A 16,895-nucleotide genomic window follows, 5' to 3' on the forward strand; every position below is an offset into this window, starting at 1 on the left:
TCCATCTTAAGGGTGTACTTATCTCTTAATCCCGTTCTCCCCTTGTATGAACAGAATTGAGAGTTTTGCTCATTTATCTTAGATCAGTGTTAAGGACTCTGTTTGTTGGTCTTTGAAGGCTACGAGTGGCCTTAGTTTCTTTTGTACTTTTAATAGTACATATGGAAGATTTCTTTCTCCTTTTTTGCAAGCATGTTTTGACTGAGGAGATAATCTCTTGATTTTTTGTGCTTATATTATCTTGATGATCCTGATCAACACACAAGATACCATAATTTGAATCAATTGAGACAATCTTGTGATTTTCTATATCATCCTTTTCAATATATATAGAGTCAGGTATGATTTGCTGAGAAGAAATAATCGAGGGATGGTATTTCTTATGGAAATCACTATTGCGAAAGTTTGCAATTTCTAGTCTTAGAACATCCAGTTGATCTTCCAAATATTCAATCCTTTTCATTAGAGTCAGATCGCTACAAACACAGACTTGTAAGGTCTTTAAACGTGTTTGCCTGCTCTGATACCAAATGAAAAAGCGGGGGTACAACAACCTCACCCAATATTTCTATTAGTAATCTGTATGGACTAACTCTAATATACTTTTAAGAGAATCAACTACACAGTCAGACTCAATCTTAATAAAAAGTATATAAAGGAGTAATATCTCAATCTCTCGATTTGTTATTTACTCAAGCAAATGGAAATCTGCGAGTCTATATCAAATACTAGAGATATAAACTTGGATGGTACCAAAGACCAATATCCAAGGAGCATTCAATTTCCAATCAACAACCAAAGGTTGGATTTCACAATTGATCGATACAACGCACAACCTGTGATATTTCAATTATATAACAAAATATAATGCGGAATAGAAATAACACAGACACCAGAAGTTTTGTTAACGAGGAAACCGCAAATGCAGAAAATCCCCAGGACCTAGTCCAGATTGAACACCACACTTTATTAAGCCACTATGGACACTAGCCTACTACAAACCAACTTCGGTCTGGACTGTAGTTGAACCCTAATCAATTTCACACTGATTCAAGGTACAGTTGCGCTCCTTACGTCTCTGATCCCAGCAGGATACTACGCACTTTATTCCCTTAGATGATATCACTCACAACTAAGAGTTGCTACGACCCAAAGTCGAAGACTTTAATAAACAAATATGTATCACACAGAAAAGTCTACGATAATAGATAAATCTATCTCCCACAGATAAACCTATGAGTTTTTGTTCTGTCTTTTGATAAATCAAGGTGAATAGGAACTAACTGATAACCGGGACGTATATTCCCGAAGAACAACCTAGTATTTCAATCACCTCACAATAATCTAAATCGTATGGTAGCGAAACTAGATATTGCGGAATCACAAACGATGAGACGAAGATGTTTGTGATTTCTTTTTATCTTGCCATATCGGAGATATAATCTCAAGTCAATTATTCAATTGAACTCGTACGATATAAAATGACAAGATCAGATCGCTCAACTACAAGAGAAGTAGTTTCGTCTGGCTTCACAATCCCAATAAAGTATTTCAGTCGTTAACCTACAGGGTCTCGAGAAGAAACCTAAGGTTAAAGGAGAATCGACTCTAGCAAAACCAACTTGTATCACACAGGAGGTGTGGGGATTAGTTTTTCCAGTTGCTAGATGTCTCATTTATATAGTTTTCAAATCAGGGTTTGCAATCCAAGTTACCTTGGTAACAAAGCATTCAATATTCACCGTTAGATGAAAAACCTGATTTATTCAAGCTAATATCTTTCAACTGTTAGATCGAAACTTAGCTTGTCACACACAAATGAAATGTATTCATTTAGGTTTGAGTAACCGTACCTAAACGTGTACACTTAGTTGGTTCACAAATAGTTAACCAATGGTTAGCCATATGAGCACTTTCATATTAACTGTATTCATCTTTCTCATAACTAGTTCAAATGCCGCATAAGAACTAGTTGAAGAGTTGTTTAATTACTTAGGTCTATATTCATAGATACAATTGAAACAAAATCGGTTTGATACATTTGAATCAATTCATGAACAATATACCCACGCTTTGCAAAGATTGCATTCCTTATAATTTATTGTTTTAAGTTCATGAACTACCGATTTGAGAAATAACCAGCTTGGGTACGCGTACGGGTATGCGTACCTTAGATAACTGATTTGAGTTTACAAACTCAGCAGAAATTTTCGGTTACCGTGGGTACGCATACGGGTATGCGTACCTTATAAGGTGACTGGTTTACTAGTTTGCAAACTACAAACTCAACAAAATGTTTCGGTTGAAAACTTCCGCTGGTACGCGTACCCAACCTGTCCCTTCACCAATACCGTATGCACACACATGCACACACTTGGTTTCCGGCACATGGATTTATACACTAATGTGCGAACACACTATATATGCTTATATCCATAGTTGGTAATCTCAACTCTACATTTCAATCATTGAAACATTCTTCTATAATGTTATAACAATCGTTATTCACGACTATCGTCATCAAAGCTATTTTCAAGATTGAAACGTCATCATGACTTTCGTCACGGGTAAAGATGAAAGTGGTTAAAGCAAAAGCTTACCAACACATATTTCGAGAAAAAGATAGGCGAGCAAACTCGGCTCTAAATAGCAAATGTGTATGTATGAAAACTATCATACTTATACGACTATTGTCTCAAGAGTAGTAGATAGAGTAGACTTTTGAGTGATAGATAAGTTCAAGTATTCACATACCTTTTTAGTTGGATGAAGTTCCACTGGTTCTTGAGTAGTTCTTCGTCTTCGTAAGATGATTGCCATGGAGTCTGGAGCTCAACTACACTTAATTATCCTAGACCGGGACTTAGTCATATGTAAACTAGAAATCAAGACATATTGTTTTGATCACTAATATTGACAAACATTCTTGAGATAGCAACGCATGCGAGTTCGACTGAGCAATGCTCTAACAACAAAGTTATGAAAATTCTCAGTCTTACCCATGCACTCTTCGATGTTTACAAAATCTCGAAGATAACAAACACATTTAAAGTGCAAAGTTCGGCCACATTCTATTTGGATCGGTCCTGTATTAGATCTTGACTAGAGATTTATCCTAGATAAAACCCTTATATGGGATCGATCCTTGAATAGATCTATGGATCACCTTTTCAACTACGAAACAAGTTTCGCAAGTCTAATTCCTTAAACTATATAATTGAAATTGCTTTCAAACATAATCCTAAGGTACATATTCATCCAGAAGTTCAACACACTAAATAATAACGAATTACCAATTAGTACAAGGTTGATAACACAGAGTCCATAAATAAATAACTCCATATACTCAAGTTGTAGAGACAACTAGTACACAATTCCTTATTGATACTTTGATCATAATATAATGACAAAGTCACCAGTACTAAAGTTATTGTTAAAAAAAACTTCATTTCTTATGTTATGGTTTCAATGAATATTGACAGGAAAGAACAAGAAATCGAAATGGAACAACTCAAGTATGTAATTACTAACCTCGAACTGAAGGATGATGTCTTCATTTTATTTGGTATGTCTTCAGGTCTTCATGGGTAGCCAAAGCAAGTCTCAATATTTATATGTTCCTAATAACAAGATTGACTTTAACACTCAAATCAGGCGATCTAAGTTTTGGAACTAAGCTTGACAGCCAAACTTGACATAACAATGCTTGATGAGTTCAACCGTAATTATTAACCTTGAACTGAAGGATGATGTCTTCATTTCCTTTGACATGTCTTCATGTCTTCCTGAGTAGCCAAAGAAAGTCTTAATATTTATGTTCCTAATTTAACCTAACGAAATTGACTTTAATACTCAAATAAAACGATCTAAGTTTTGGAAAAACCATACTTTACATAACAATGCCTGATGAGTTCAACCGAGCAGTGCTTTAACTGTAATGACCCGTCTCTCCACCGATATTGTCCCGACTTAGCCATTGCGATTATCCGACAGTGCGGGGGTTTTAACGGGCACCGTTGTAGTCATTCAGAAGCATCTTTCCAAGAGGTCATCCATCCCTGGATTACTCCTGCTCGAGCATGCTTAACTGCAGAGATTTCTGCCAACTTTAGATCCAATTTTGCTGAAACGGCCTCGGTTTTAGGAAAGGACAAACCCTTACATATATTCCAATCCACGAACCCTACCTGTTAAATCGGGATAATAAAATACCACCACCTTAAATTAGAGTCGTTCTCGGCTCTGCAATATATTCAAGCCTAGATCTCTGACGTTTCATGCCCCTCATGAGACAAGTACATAGACCAACCTCGCACATAGTACCTTCCCACCCTCGGCAAGTGACCCGCCATCGGCTCTAATACCATTTGTAATGTCCCGTCCCTTCACCCATAATGTCCCCACTTAGCCATTACAGTTATCCGGCAGTGCGGGGTTTTCAACCGGCACCGCTGCGATCATCCAACATTCGCGGGAGATCACGCATCCCTGGATTACTCCCGCCCGAGCTCGCTTAACTGCAGAGCTTTCGGCCAACTCTAGAGCCAATTGTGCTGAAAAGACCTTTGTGTTAAGAAAGGACAAACTGTTACCTATATTCCAATCGACGAACCCTACCTGCTAAATCAGGTAGTATACTAACAATTTTTCCAATAGACTTTGGTGTAAAACAAATTCAATAAGATTTACAATTAATTCTTGCTATAAACTATTAGCAAATGACATCCCTTCTTCTTCTTCAACTGGTGAATTTTCTTAAATTTAGTGCAGAAGGTATTGAACATTTTTCTCATAATATGAATCTTTATTTGGAAGTTATTGCATAATGGAGTAGCTGTTAAGCATAATATTCACCATTTTGTTCAAGGTATCAATGTCAGCCGCATATTTTGTGGGCAAAAATAATAATTAATTGAGCATTTATTTTTCAGATGCCAATTCACTAAAATGGTGTTGGAATTATTCCCAATAAACATACCGAGATGTCCAAAAAATAGTGATCCAAGAGTAATCATCTATAAAAGGTTACAAGAAGATTTAGATCGTAGTTGCTTTATGATGGGTTCATAAATATTGAGGATTTTTCGGAAGATGCAAAACGAAACATTTTTAGAAAAGTGTTATATTTTCCATAGAAAGATGCATAAAAATTACAATTGAGGACTATAACTTATATAGTCAGTTCACGCAAAATTCAATTAAATAATTGTAGTTGATGTTTATTGGTAGAGACCCCTTAAAAATATTTTCAAGATTAATGTTGATGCAACATTTTTTCTCAATCAGGACGTAACAACTGCAATTGCATTTGATTGTCAATGAAGATTGTTGTACAAATTGCTTTAGCACAAACTCTTTTGAACAAGCCGAGAAAATGCTGATGCACTTGTCATTAAGTTGGCAGATCAATTACAGCTAACAAGAGTGGCGATCAACAATAAATAAGGACTTAGAAGATATCCCTGGAAAATTACGAGCAACCATTGGACTAAATCATGTCAATCTTAGGGAAGTTTCTGCGGTGAGCTTTGCCTCCTCTTATCTACCACCACCTTTCCTACTCTTTTGTTATGGTCTACCCTGCCCACACATATACTTGAGCTTTGCCTCCTCTTATCTACCACCACCTTTCATACTCTTTGCTTATGGTCTACCCCGCCCACACCTGTAACTTCCTCATCTGTAATCTTGTTAGTGAACAAAACACAAAACTTTGAATATATGAATTTCACTGCAATCTCAAGGTCTATAAATTTTATAGCTCCAAAGCTTTTTTTTTTTTGAATAAGCATTTCATTAAGAGAAAACAGTTAAGACCCTGGAAAAGTCTATGTTACAATCATAGTAGAGCCATCTAATATTGAAGGCTGGTTCCTCTGCATATTAGATTTATCTACTAATATTTTTGAGTAACACAAGATGGTGGATTGGTATTCCATTCCAAAGCCATCATATTTCCTGTTATGGTAACAAAAGAAAACCCTAAAAATTCAGGACAAGTTCTAGCTACTTTATCTGCTTCTTCGATGATGCTCATACTTCGTCAAGAGATATCATATGTTCGTCCATTGAGATGGTTGATAAGTGTTTCACAATCCCCTTTAATACTGAAATTGTTGATAGCTTTTTCTTTTACCCAAAGAGCTGCCTGTAAGATGCTTACTGCTTCCGCCTCTTAAGGGTCTACACTAGATGAGTGACCTGCTCTTCCTCCTTCAACTTCACCTGTGTCATCTATTAGTATTAACACACAACTAGACAAAGAATTTTCAGAAATCCAAGAGGCATCTATGTTTATTTTTTGCATTGTGTGTTAGTTGTTGTCCATGGAGTTTTAGTTTTCTTCTGTGTGTTATTGTTGGCCTTCCTTACTTTTGGTTTTTTGGACCTGAATAAGAGGTGTTTCTGAATTTGAAATGATAGTTGTCTAGCAGTTACAGATTTACTCTCAAAAACTCTACTACATCTTTCCTTCCAGATGTGCCGCATTTTTATTAGCATAAGCTCAATTATTATTACCTGATGTGTGTGTTGAAATCCATTTTTACATAATATACCAGTGTTTTGGGAAAATTGAATACTAATGGGGTTTGGTTCCAATTCCCAAACAGATTGAGCATAACTACAGTGGAAAAGCAAATGTTCAGTTGTTTCTGGAGTTTTGCCACATATTATACAAGCAGGGTATATATCTTTCACTTTACCAAATAGCTTCCTATTAGTTGCCAATACATTTTAAATACATTTCCAGAAGAAAAAAAAAACTTGATCCTTTGTGAGATATCTAAATTCCAAATAGACTTTTAGAAAGCTTCTGGTAGAGATTGACTAACCGTTTCGGTACCTAGCTCTTTAGTTTGCCATACATTGATTTAACTGTGTACATTCCAGATTTAGTTAGTGTCCATCTGAGCTTATCCTGTTTTTGAATATTTGATATGTCCAAAAATAAGTGGATTTCACATATTTTGGTTGCTATTTCAGGAGAGAAAGAGGCTGTAATCATAGAAGTGTTCCACTTTTTAGTGATAGGGTCGATGAGATCTGCCACCAGAATTAGAGAGTTGTTGCTTGAATTCTTATAACTGCTCAGAGAATCTCCTAGACCTGGTACCCAGGTGTCCTCCCAAATATTTATATTTAGTCCATCCCCAACTTTCCAAATACTATATTTCCTAATTAGTTCTAAGCATCTGCATAAACATTTCCAAGTCCAACAACCTCTATGGAATGGTTTCATTTTTAGTGGGCTTTTCCTTTTTGAAATATATACGTTTTAAGGTTTTTGCCCACAAAAAATTAGAATCAGGTTCCTGGATCAGTCTCCATTTAACTGTCAAGCTAATGTGAATTTACACAAACCGAACATGTAAAAGTGGAGTTTGTTCTGCACATAACCCTCTCCATCTTGTATTTACTCCTCAACTTTCTAGAGGAGTAATAATAATCTAATAAAAGTACCTTCCCTTCAAAAATAAAAATGACATTCTTTTACGTGTCCAAATACATTTTCAGATTAAAGTACCTGAAATCAGTGGTAAAGAGGTAACCACTGCGAAATTGGGAACTGTTCTGAGCCTGAGTAAAACTAGGATGAGTAATTGTTGAGTATATAAAACGAAAAGTTACTGCACTTTCTAAAAGTAGGCGCGAACCAAAATCTAAGCCATCAAAAAGAAAAACTTCCAAAAATAAAATAAAGCAAATGAAAGTCCCGAGATGTTGACAGATTAGATCACACTTTTCTTACACTCTTCTCCTTCTTCGTTTCCCGATCATCATCATAAAATAAAACAAGAATCTCCTCCTTCTTCATTTTGATCCGGAAAAATCTTCATTTTTGTTTGCAATGGCGATATATAGGTTTGATCATGTAATTATTCATCCATTTTTATTAGAAATCCCTAGATTGAAAACCATCAAATCAAGTCGTTTGAATTATCATGATTCTAAGTTAGGTTTGAAGTATAATCGTACGAAATTAGGTTGGAAGAATGATGGAAGAAGAAGTTTTTGTAATAACTATAATAAAACACATAGAATCTGTGCTAGTTCTTCTTCTACAGATGCAGCAACTCTCGTTGAAAATTCTGATACTACTGAGTTTTCGTTTAAGGAGACGTTTCTGCTGAAGCGAACTGAAATTGTAAGTACTTTTTTCTTTTCTTTTCTTTTCTCATTTTTAGTTTTGTTTTTCTCTGTTTCTGATTGGAATTTTATGGAATGTTATTAGGTGGAGGGAAATGTTTTTGTGAGATTAAATCAAAGAAAAAAGGATGATAAGAATTTTCAGCTAATAGTAGGATGTAATATTCCTGGGAAATGGGTTTTGCACTGGGGTGTAACTTATGTTGACGATTCTGGAAGGTAGGCATTTTCATTTTGGTGAATTTTTTTGCAATGATTTTGATATTTTTGTTAGACATTGCGTTTGATTATTGAAAATTTGTAGTGATTGGGATCTACCTCCAGCAGAAATGAGACCTAATGGTTCGGTTTCAATTAAGGTATATATTTTAGATACTATAGCCTAGAAGAAGTTTGCTTTGTTAACAATGATTTGAATTGTGAATATATTTTGTGTTGGTGTTTTCAGGATTATGCAATAGAGACTCCTTTGGTGCAGTTATCGTCAGATTTGGAAGGAGAGACACTCTATGAAATTCAAATTAATATCAAACGTAACAGCTCGATTGCAGCATTAAATTTTGTTTTGAAGGTTTTTGGTTAACTCATTTGGAAGTTTTTCATACTTAAAATTTGGTTTCTTTTCGTTTTTATCACATGGGTAATCAGTAATCTTACTTTTGTATTTTGAATCTGATTTTGTAGGATGAGGAAACCGGGTCTTGGTTTCAGCACAGAGGCAGAGATTTCAAAGTGCCTCTTCAGGACTTCATTTATGAAGATGCCAAAACTGACTCAGGTGCAAAGAAAAGCTTCAGTATATGGCCAGGTTGGATAGATCGATTACTATGTTACAAACTATTCAACCTTAGTACTTTGGGTTTCAGCTGAGAAAAAGTAATAGATTATTTATTTGATGTTGCATGCTTAGTTGTGAGTATCTCTTATGCATGCATCTAGATACTTCCCGTATAGTATGTCTCTTTATATCTCGCCTTTACAGGCGTCCTGTTTGCTTTTGATATCTTGCCTAGAATCTTACTGGGGAAAGAGTAACACTGTTATTCGGCTACATAAATAGAGAAGGTTTTGATGTTTTTCACCGAAGAGGTGTATTTATATCTCCTTTAAACTTAAAAAACTTAAATGCACTTTTTTTGAGTTGTAGCTTTTATTTTAGCTTGTTATCCGTCTAATGCACTGAGAAACTTGTGTAAAAAAACGTTGCATACTATATCGTATCGAAATCTTACAATATACGAGTCGATGTGATACTCTTTTCCTAAATTTGGCCTTGCAATACATACAGGTTTGGTACCTCAAGTTTTAAATTAGCTGCATGCTTCATTTCACTGTTAAAAGGTCAATATGAGTGACAAAATTATTTTTTGCATCATTTTTGTTACTTATATATCCCATTAAGCACCATTGGGTACTTAAATTTGTTAGAAAACAACTTTGTTGAATATAACCTTCTGAGACAACCAAGATGGACGGCCATGGTTGGCATCGTAGTGTATTATCTTCTACTGAAGGCCCTCATCTTTATGTTTGGGATTGCATGTTTGATTATCATGTTCCAATTTCTTCCCCTGGAAATGTCCGCAGCTGCAATGCTAGCTGGTGATTTAGTAGTATCTCATACAGTTTTGACACCAGTAAAATGTAGTAATTAACATCTGCCGGTTTCTCTTTAATGCCAGGATATTTTGATCAACTATCATCCATGCTTGTTAAGGCCGAAGAATCTCAATCCATCGTGCAACAAAACATTGATGAAGTCGAAGGCCAAAAGCAACATATTAAACATATGGAAGGAGTCTGTGGAGAACATACCATATCTAAAGAAGTTTATTTTCACAACATTCTCAGTGTTTCTGTTTGGAAGTGCTCCGAGGGTGATAAAAATTTTGTGCATTTAGACACTGATCTACCTGGAGATGTTGTTGTTCACTGGGGAGTCTGCAGAGATGATCCAAAAAGATGGGAAATTCCTCCTGCCCCCCATCCAGCAAATACCATTATCTTCAAAGAGAAGGCTTTGCGAACTTCATTACAGGTTTGAAGGCAAATTGGCTTTTTATTTTTAAACTCATATGTGATATACATAACAAAGCTAGCATATCTCGTATGTTAACAATTGCACTGCTAGCTGGGGGCGCTTAAATTTGTTTTTAATCTCAGTAATGAAAATAATGCATATAAGTTCGTTTAATCTAGTGTAAACTAATTGCGTATTAGTGGGGTGTATTACATTTTGGTCAAATTGGCACTGGTTTTTATCTTGAGATACAGCACTTCAAACTGCTTTTCCTATTTTTCGGTGTTTATCTCAATCATCAGAATTTCTTTTCTTTTTGTGTCAGTCCCAAGTGTTTGCTACTTTACCTGAATGTCAGACCAAATTACCACAACTCAAAATCATGCTGTTTTTTAAGCTTTACTCCGGATTCTTGAATTTATATAGTGTTAAGTAACGTATCATTTTGTATCATTTAACTTTTATTTTAGGCACTCTGTTGTGGGCCTAGTTATAATTAGTTAACTAATGTTCTACTTTGTATTCCTTATCGTTTTCCTGAAAGTGTTATAATTTTTGCAGCCGAAAGAGAATGGACGTGGAAGTTCGGGATTGTTCTCCTTAGATGCAGAACTTATGGGGCTGGTTTTTGTACTGAAGCTAAACGATAAGAGTTGGCTGAAATATATGGATACAGATTTCTATATTCCGCTTTCTAGTGGCTTGCAAAACCAAACTAACCAGGACGAAACTGGAGGGCATCTGAAGCAAGATGTCTCTGGTTCTTTAAGGGTTGAAGAGTCTACTGGTCTTACAATTGAAAAGCCTGCCGAGGCAAATGATGCGGTTGCATATACTGCAGGAATCATCAATGAGATAAGGAATTTGGTTAGTGGCATTACTTCTGAAAAGGGTCGGAAAACAAAATCAAAAGAGTTGCATGTAAATATCCTTCAAGAAATTGAGAAATTGGCTGCAGAAGCCTATAGTATCTTTAGAACTGCTTCTCCGACATTTTGGGAGGAGGTTACTTCAGATACTGAGACATCGAAGCCTCCTGTAGAACTGTGCACAGGAACAGGGTCTGGTTATGAGATACTGTGCCAAGGATTTAACTGGGAATCCCATAAATCTGGAAAGTGGTACATGGAGCTCAATGACAAAGCTTCTGAGTTATCTTCACTTGGTTTTACTATAATATGGTTGCCACCTCCTACAGAATCCGTTTCACCTGAAGGTTATATGCCGAAGGATCTATATAACTTGAATTCCAGGTATGCCTGCATAAAACGATGATGTTTTGTCCTTTTGGTTCTTTAAATGAAATTCTTTCAGCCTGACCTTAGTGTTACATGTGACAATGCATGCAAATAATCTTGGCGGTGCATCTTTAGCTTCTGGAACTTAAATATAAAGGTTTCTATTTTTTTCCAGGCAGTTACCAAAAAATGTTTATGTAAACATATTTTTTTAGTAATCCTGTTAACCAAATTTGTGACTATTTTGTAGTGTTTTGTGCATGATAAGTCTAATACTAGTGTCGACGTGATATCTTTATTTTTAACGGACCAGTAGACGAGGTTTCTATGTCCACGTTGATGGAGAAATGGCTGAAATGAAACCTTTGCTGCGGAAGCAACTTCCCAGTAATGATTATCTACTTGCTGTGGGAGAAACTTCCCAGTAATGATCATCCACCAACATTGGATAAACTCCCTGAAATGATGGCAAGCTTGGCCTCATAATGTTTGGTCTGACATTTAGTATAAGATATACAGATGAGTATTTCATAATTTTGACCCACTGCATGGTATTCTAGATATGGAAATATTGAGGATTTAAAGGTGCTTGTGAAGAAATTTCATGAAGTCGGGATCAAAGTTCTCGGAGATGTAGTCTTGAATCATCGATGTGCTCACCATCAAAACCAGAATGGTATTTGGAACATTTTTGGCGGTCGACTGAAATGGGATAATAGCGCCGTTGTTGCAGATGATCCACATTTCCAGGTGACACTTCTTTCTGTGATATTGATTGTCAATGTTAATTGTCAAACCATGTTACTAGTAACATAATTTAGTAGTTGAGGTAGATATATCAGCTGAAGTATGCTTTAGAATGCTACTTACTGAAGATCTTACTTTTGTTTTATCATAATAAGTTAATAACTTAGTAGTCTGTTCTTTAGTGCAACTGAATGATGTGCTACCTGACAATATATAATATATATCATTTACTTTTTGTTCTCTTGTGATTTCTAATAGAACCGTCTCAATTTCCTCGATGTGCGGCCAAATATATGAGAATCCCACGAGTCTCTAATCATCATCGTTCTCTTCTCTTTAGTATTGACATCTCTGGATCTGTTGAACAGAAGAGATTACGCTAGCTTGCTAGCTATAACTAGCAGCATTGTTTACTGTAAAGTAAGATAAGGGGCAGATCCCCGATTCATAAAAATCTGTAATGGCGTAATGGATAATTTCACCTGAGAATACATGCCACATATTTGGTAGGAGATCAGTGCTGTGTTATATAATGGAGTTTAACAGTTATCTTGTTGTTTTTCATGTTTTTACCTGGGTGGGTATTGGATATCAATTGGATGCCGTCTATCCATCACTGTGCCCTAACTTGAAAATTTTGACATCAATTGTAGTTCTGTCTGTGATGTGCTACCAAGCTAACAACTCTTTCTTGTTTAACAGGGCAGGGGTAATAAGAGTAGTGGAGATAATTTCCATGCTGCTCCTAACATTGATCATTCTCAAGAGTTTGTGAGGAAAGATCTTAAAGAGTGGCTCAACTGGCTAAGGTTTAGTGAAGTTTCACTTTTTAGTCATTATATTTATCTTTGTATTGTCTGTAACCTCATCTACCACTTTTCTTCCTTGTCCATCTATAATCTTTGAAAATACTTAGATTGTTTATGGAGGCAATTACCTGACATTCAGTTGGAAGTTTGATTACCATTCATCCCTAACATTTCACATGCAGGAAAGAAATTGGGTATGATGGTTGGAGGCTAGATTTTGTTCGGGGATTCTGGGGAGGTTATGTCAAGGACTATTTAGAATCAAGTGAACCCTACTTTGCGGTTGGCGAATATTGGGACTCTCTCAGTTATACATATGGGAAAATGGATCATAATCAAGATGCTCATCGGCAAAGAATTATTGACTGGATAAATGCTACCAATGGAACTTCTGGGGCATTTGATGTCACCACCAAGGGGATCCTTCATTCTGTAAGATTTTTTAAAATATCTGAATGTCATTCTGAAAATTGCTCTCTCCCTCTCCTGGGGAATTTGTGCAGCTTGTGCTTTATTCTTTAAATCACTCATTTTGCCAAAGTATGCTTTCAGTATGTTTTTTGCTTTACTAGTCAATTTTGTGAGTAAGTGCAAAATCATACTTACAGTACTTATCTATTGCTTCGAGTAGGCACTCGAGGGATGTGAATATTGGCGACTATCAGATGAAAGCGGAAAACCACCTGGGGTTGTTGGGTGGTGGCCTTCACGAGCTGTTACCTTTATAGAGAATCATGATACTGGCTCTACTCAGGTTCATACCACTGTCACTTTATATTCTGTAAATCGTGCTTCTTCTGATGCTTAAGAATCTAAAGATGTTATTTTTCTAGTCAAAGATGCCAAGCCTGTAGATCTGTAGTCGCCTTAATGCCGTCATTCATACATGACTTGAAATACATGTATCTTAGGTGAATCCTTAGGTCCATGTGTGTAAAAACTACCATCAAAAGAGAAAAGAAATGATTTGGGTCCTGAGGTCAGAAGTTCAGTATATATGCCATGGTATATTTGATAAGAAACATGACAAGGTACCATGAAGGATATGAACCTGAAATTTCCTAACTCAGTTCACTGTTTGCTTTTCAGGGTCATTGGAGATTCCCACGTGGTAAGGAAATGCAAGGATATGCCTACATCTTGACACACCCTGGAACACCCTCAGTCTTCTTTGATCACATTTACTCCCATTACATGCCAGAAATTTCGGCACTGATATCCCTTAGAGACAGGAAAAAGCTACATTGTCGGAGTACTGTAAGTGTTCGGACAACTAAATAGTACTTAGGTTAATTGGTATTACTGGCAAGTATTTAACAAAATTTGGATGTGATGGTTAGATGATAGAATTTTCTAGCATATTTAGGTCGTATTCATGTCGCCCACATTACTGACTTATTATTTGTCTCTGCTCAGGTTGAAATAACCATGGCGGAAAAGGATGTGTATGCTGCGATAATTGATGAGAATGTTGCAATGAAGATTGGACCTGGGAAGTATGATCCTCCTAGTGAGTCCAAGAATTGGGTATTAGCGGTGGAGGGATCGGACTACAAGGTTTGGGAAACATCATGATAAACACATTCAAATTTTCCTTCAGATAGGTAAAGTTTTTAAAGGCTTTGAAATTGCTGATAGTCGTCAAAACCACAAAAGGATACAAGCAAATGCATCCACAGAATAATAAGTTAGTGTTGTAATAGCATGTTTTGTATGTTTCAGTTTTAGCGTGTATATAAATAAGATTAGCATAACCTAGCAAACACTACATAAACAGTGGAACCAATAGAATTACATTTAAGCTACAGAATGTAAATCTGTATTGAATTATTGTTGAGTCCCAGTAACAGTTCCCTTTTCTGGCCCCTCAAACTTAGATCCAACTATGAGATTCAAGTTAATATTCAGTATTCATATTTGAATAGAAATAAATTGCAAGTTCTTCAGTTATTGTTTACAAGTATGCGTTGGTTCTCGATTTGTATAATTACAAGAACTGCATGTAGTCAATTTTAAGGATATAAAAGGTAACCCACTGCAGGTAAAATGTGTCAACAGGTTCCTTGATCATTGCCCACCTGATCGGAGTCTATGAGATATATACAGTACTCCGATTGAAAATGCAATCACAGCTGTTGCAATTGCAACCTTATTGTTGCTGATTATCTCTTTGGCATTCCCCATGAAATCCTCTACTACTTCCACAACTTCTTTCCCTTTTTCTTTCACAACTTCTCTTTCCTTGGTCCAGCCCCCTTTCTTCCTGACTGTTCCCTTGGCATTCTCCATGAAACCTCCCATAACTTCTTTCCCTTTTTCTGTAACATCTTCTCCTTCCTTCCTCCAACCTTCATGCTTGCCAATTACTTTTTTAGCGTTCGCCGTGATATTTCCCACCACTCCTTTCCCTTGTTCTTTCAGAATTTCTCCTTCCTTTCTCAAACCATCATCGGCCTTGCTGATTATTTCCTCAGCATTTTCTGTAAGATGTTTAACCACTTCTTTCCCTTTTTCTTTCATAACCTCTCCTTCCTTTCTCCAATCCTCTGTTTCACTCTTCTCTGCAGTCAAATCCTCTTTTAGGCCAACTTTCTCCATTTCGTCTTTCTTTTCATTTTTCTTCTTTTGGTTTTCTTCCTTCTGTAATTCTTTTTCCTTCTCTTTCACGATATCTTTGACATTTTGGTTCATGTTCTTTGGCTCTTCCAGTTTTTCACCTGCTTTTTTCTTTGGGATGATTACAAACAGGAGTCCTCCATCAAATCTGCCACTAATTTTATCGATATCTGAATCTTTAGGCACGTCAGATATCTGCTTGAAGCGACAGTATTTGTTCTCGCTCACCTTTCTTTCGCCACTGATAGTTATTTTCCACGAATTATCAACTTGCACTTTAAGTTCCTCCTTCTTGAAACCTTCAGTATAGTAAACACAAAACAAAGAATAGTTAGCTCTACCCGAGATCAACATTTACACAAGAAAAGAATAAGTAAGTACATACCAGGAAGATCAACGAGAAGGACATGACAATTCAAGTCATGAGTCCAATCGGTAGATGGTTGGAAATCCTCGTACGTTAACAGACGAGTGTTTGTTCTTTCTCCCATATCTCTATGTCTCTTCATTTGTTCCATTAGAAATGCTATATATCAGTTAATCGCGGCACACAAGTTGTTTATAACGAAAATGGTGTTTTTGAGATAGTACTGCAAAGTAGAATTGTTTTGGAGTTGATGAGAATGAATGAACGATAAATTGATAATGACTCTTCCATATTTATATAGGTTATAAAATGAGAAACTTAATTAGCTGTTACTTGTTGAATTCTGCAGCCATTATTCCAAACTTTTCTTCATTACCTTACGTTTGTGAGTAGTAAGTTTGATATCTGTAGTTGAAGGAACTGAACTATTCCTTGCTTTCAAATGCCTTGTAAAGGCTTCTTTCCGTATAGGCGGGTTCAGTAACTAATTAACCTGTCAATATTGTTCTGTTTACACCATAATGTGAGCTCAAATGTTTTTCTTGCTTTATTGCCGGCCTAAAAGCAAAGTTTTTATTTATTTTATTTATTATTATTGTATCTATTTTTGCCGTTAATTTTTTTCTACTTTTTTTAACAAGACATTGAATAAGTCATTTCGACAATATTTGCTGTATAATGCACCTTATGAAATTGAAGTAATAATCCAACTCACGGGGAAATACTAGTTTTCGAGCGTTTTATACTCTGAGCATTCATTTCTGAGCACAGGCAAATGGTCCAACAGTGATGGAACTTGGGTGCTCCAGCCACCCACCCAAAAGTCAAATTTCAAGACAGTAGAAATTTCATGCTTAGTCCATTTTACTACTTAGATTTTCAATTTTGATTCTGTCGTTGTGGTCTAACATGTGGGGTTTCAGACAAGTATCTTTTCAATTATGCTAATA

At 36.1% G+C, this 16,895-nt stretch overlaps 2 protein-coding genes across 3 annotated transcripts; one reads left to right on the top strand and one right to left on the bottom strand.

The window, feature by feature from the left end:
- The first annotated feature begins 7,723 nt into the window (after positions 1–7,723).
- LOC113331405 (alpha-amylase 3, chloroplastic-like) lies at positions 7,724–14,908 on the top strand. Of its 2 annotated transcripts, none has more exons than XM_026578111.1 (13): positions 7,724–8,146; positions 8,234–8,367; positions 8,453–8,507; positions 8,597–8,719; positions 8,833–8,926; positions 9,831–10,186; positions 10,730–11,421; positions 11,967–12,156; positions 12,856–12,962; positions 13,145–13,394; positions 13,594–13,716; positions 14,052–14,219; positions 14,379–14,908. In XM_026578111.1, the coding sequence occupies exons 1-13, from the start codon at positions 7,850–7,852 to the stop codon at positions 14,535–14,537; spliced, it is 2,748 nt and encodes a 915-aa protein (XP_026433896.1). In that variant the 5' UTR covers positions 7,724–7,849; the 3' UTR covers positions 14,538–14,908. The 2 variants fall into 2 exon arrangements, with proteins under 2 accessions (XP_026433896.1, XP_026433895.1); XM_026578110.1 differs by having other exon boundaries at positions 7,725–8,146; positions 8,833–8,956.
- On the bottom strand, positions 14,754–16,205 carry LOC113331406 (inactive protein RESTRICTED TEV MOVEMENT 2-like). Its single transcript, XM_026578112.1, has 2 exons — positions 15,964–16,205; positions 14,754–15,877 (listed from the first exon to the last, which is right to left on the bottom strand). Exons 1-2 carry the CDS (start codon positions 16,094–16,096, stop codon positions 15,030–15,032), a joined length of 981 nt encoding a protein of 326 aa, XP_026433897.1. The 5' UTR covers positions 16,097–16,205; the 3' UTR covers positions 14,754–15,029.
- Positions 16,206–16,895: the final 690 nt, after the last annotated feature.

Source organism: Papaver somniferum, unplaced genomic scaffold, assembly GCF_003573695.1.
Source record: "Papaver somniferum cultivar HN1 unplaced genomic scaffold, ASM357369v1 unplaced-scaffold_125, whole genome shotgun sequence".
Classification (NCBI taxonomy): Eukaryota; Viridiplantae; Streptophyta; class Magnoliopsida; order Ranunculales; family Papaveraceae; genus Papaver; species Papaver somniferum.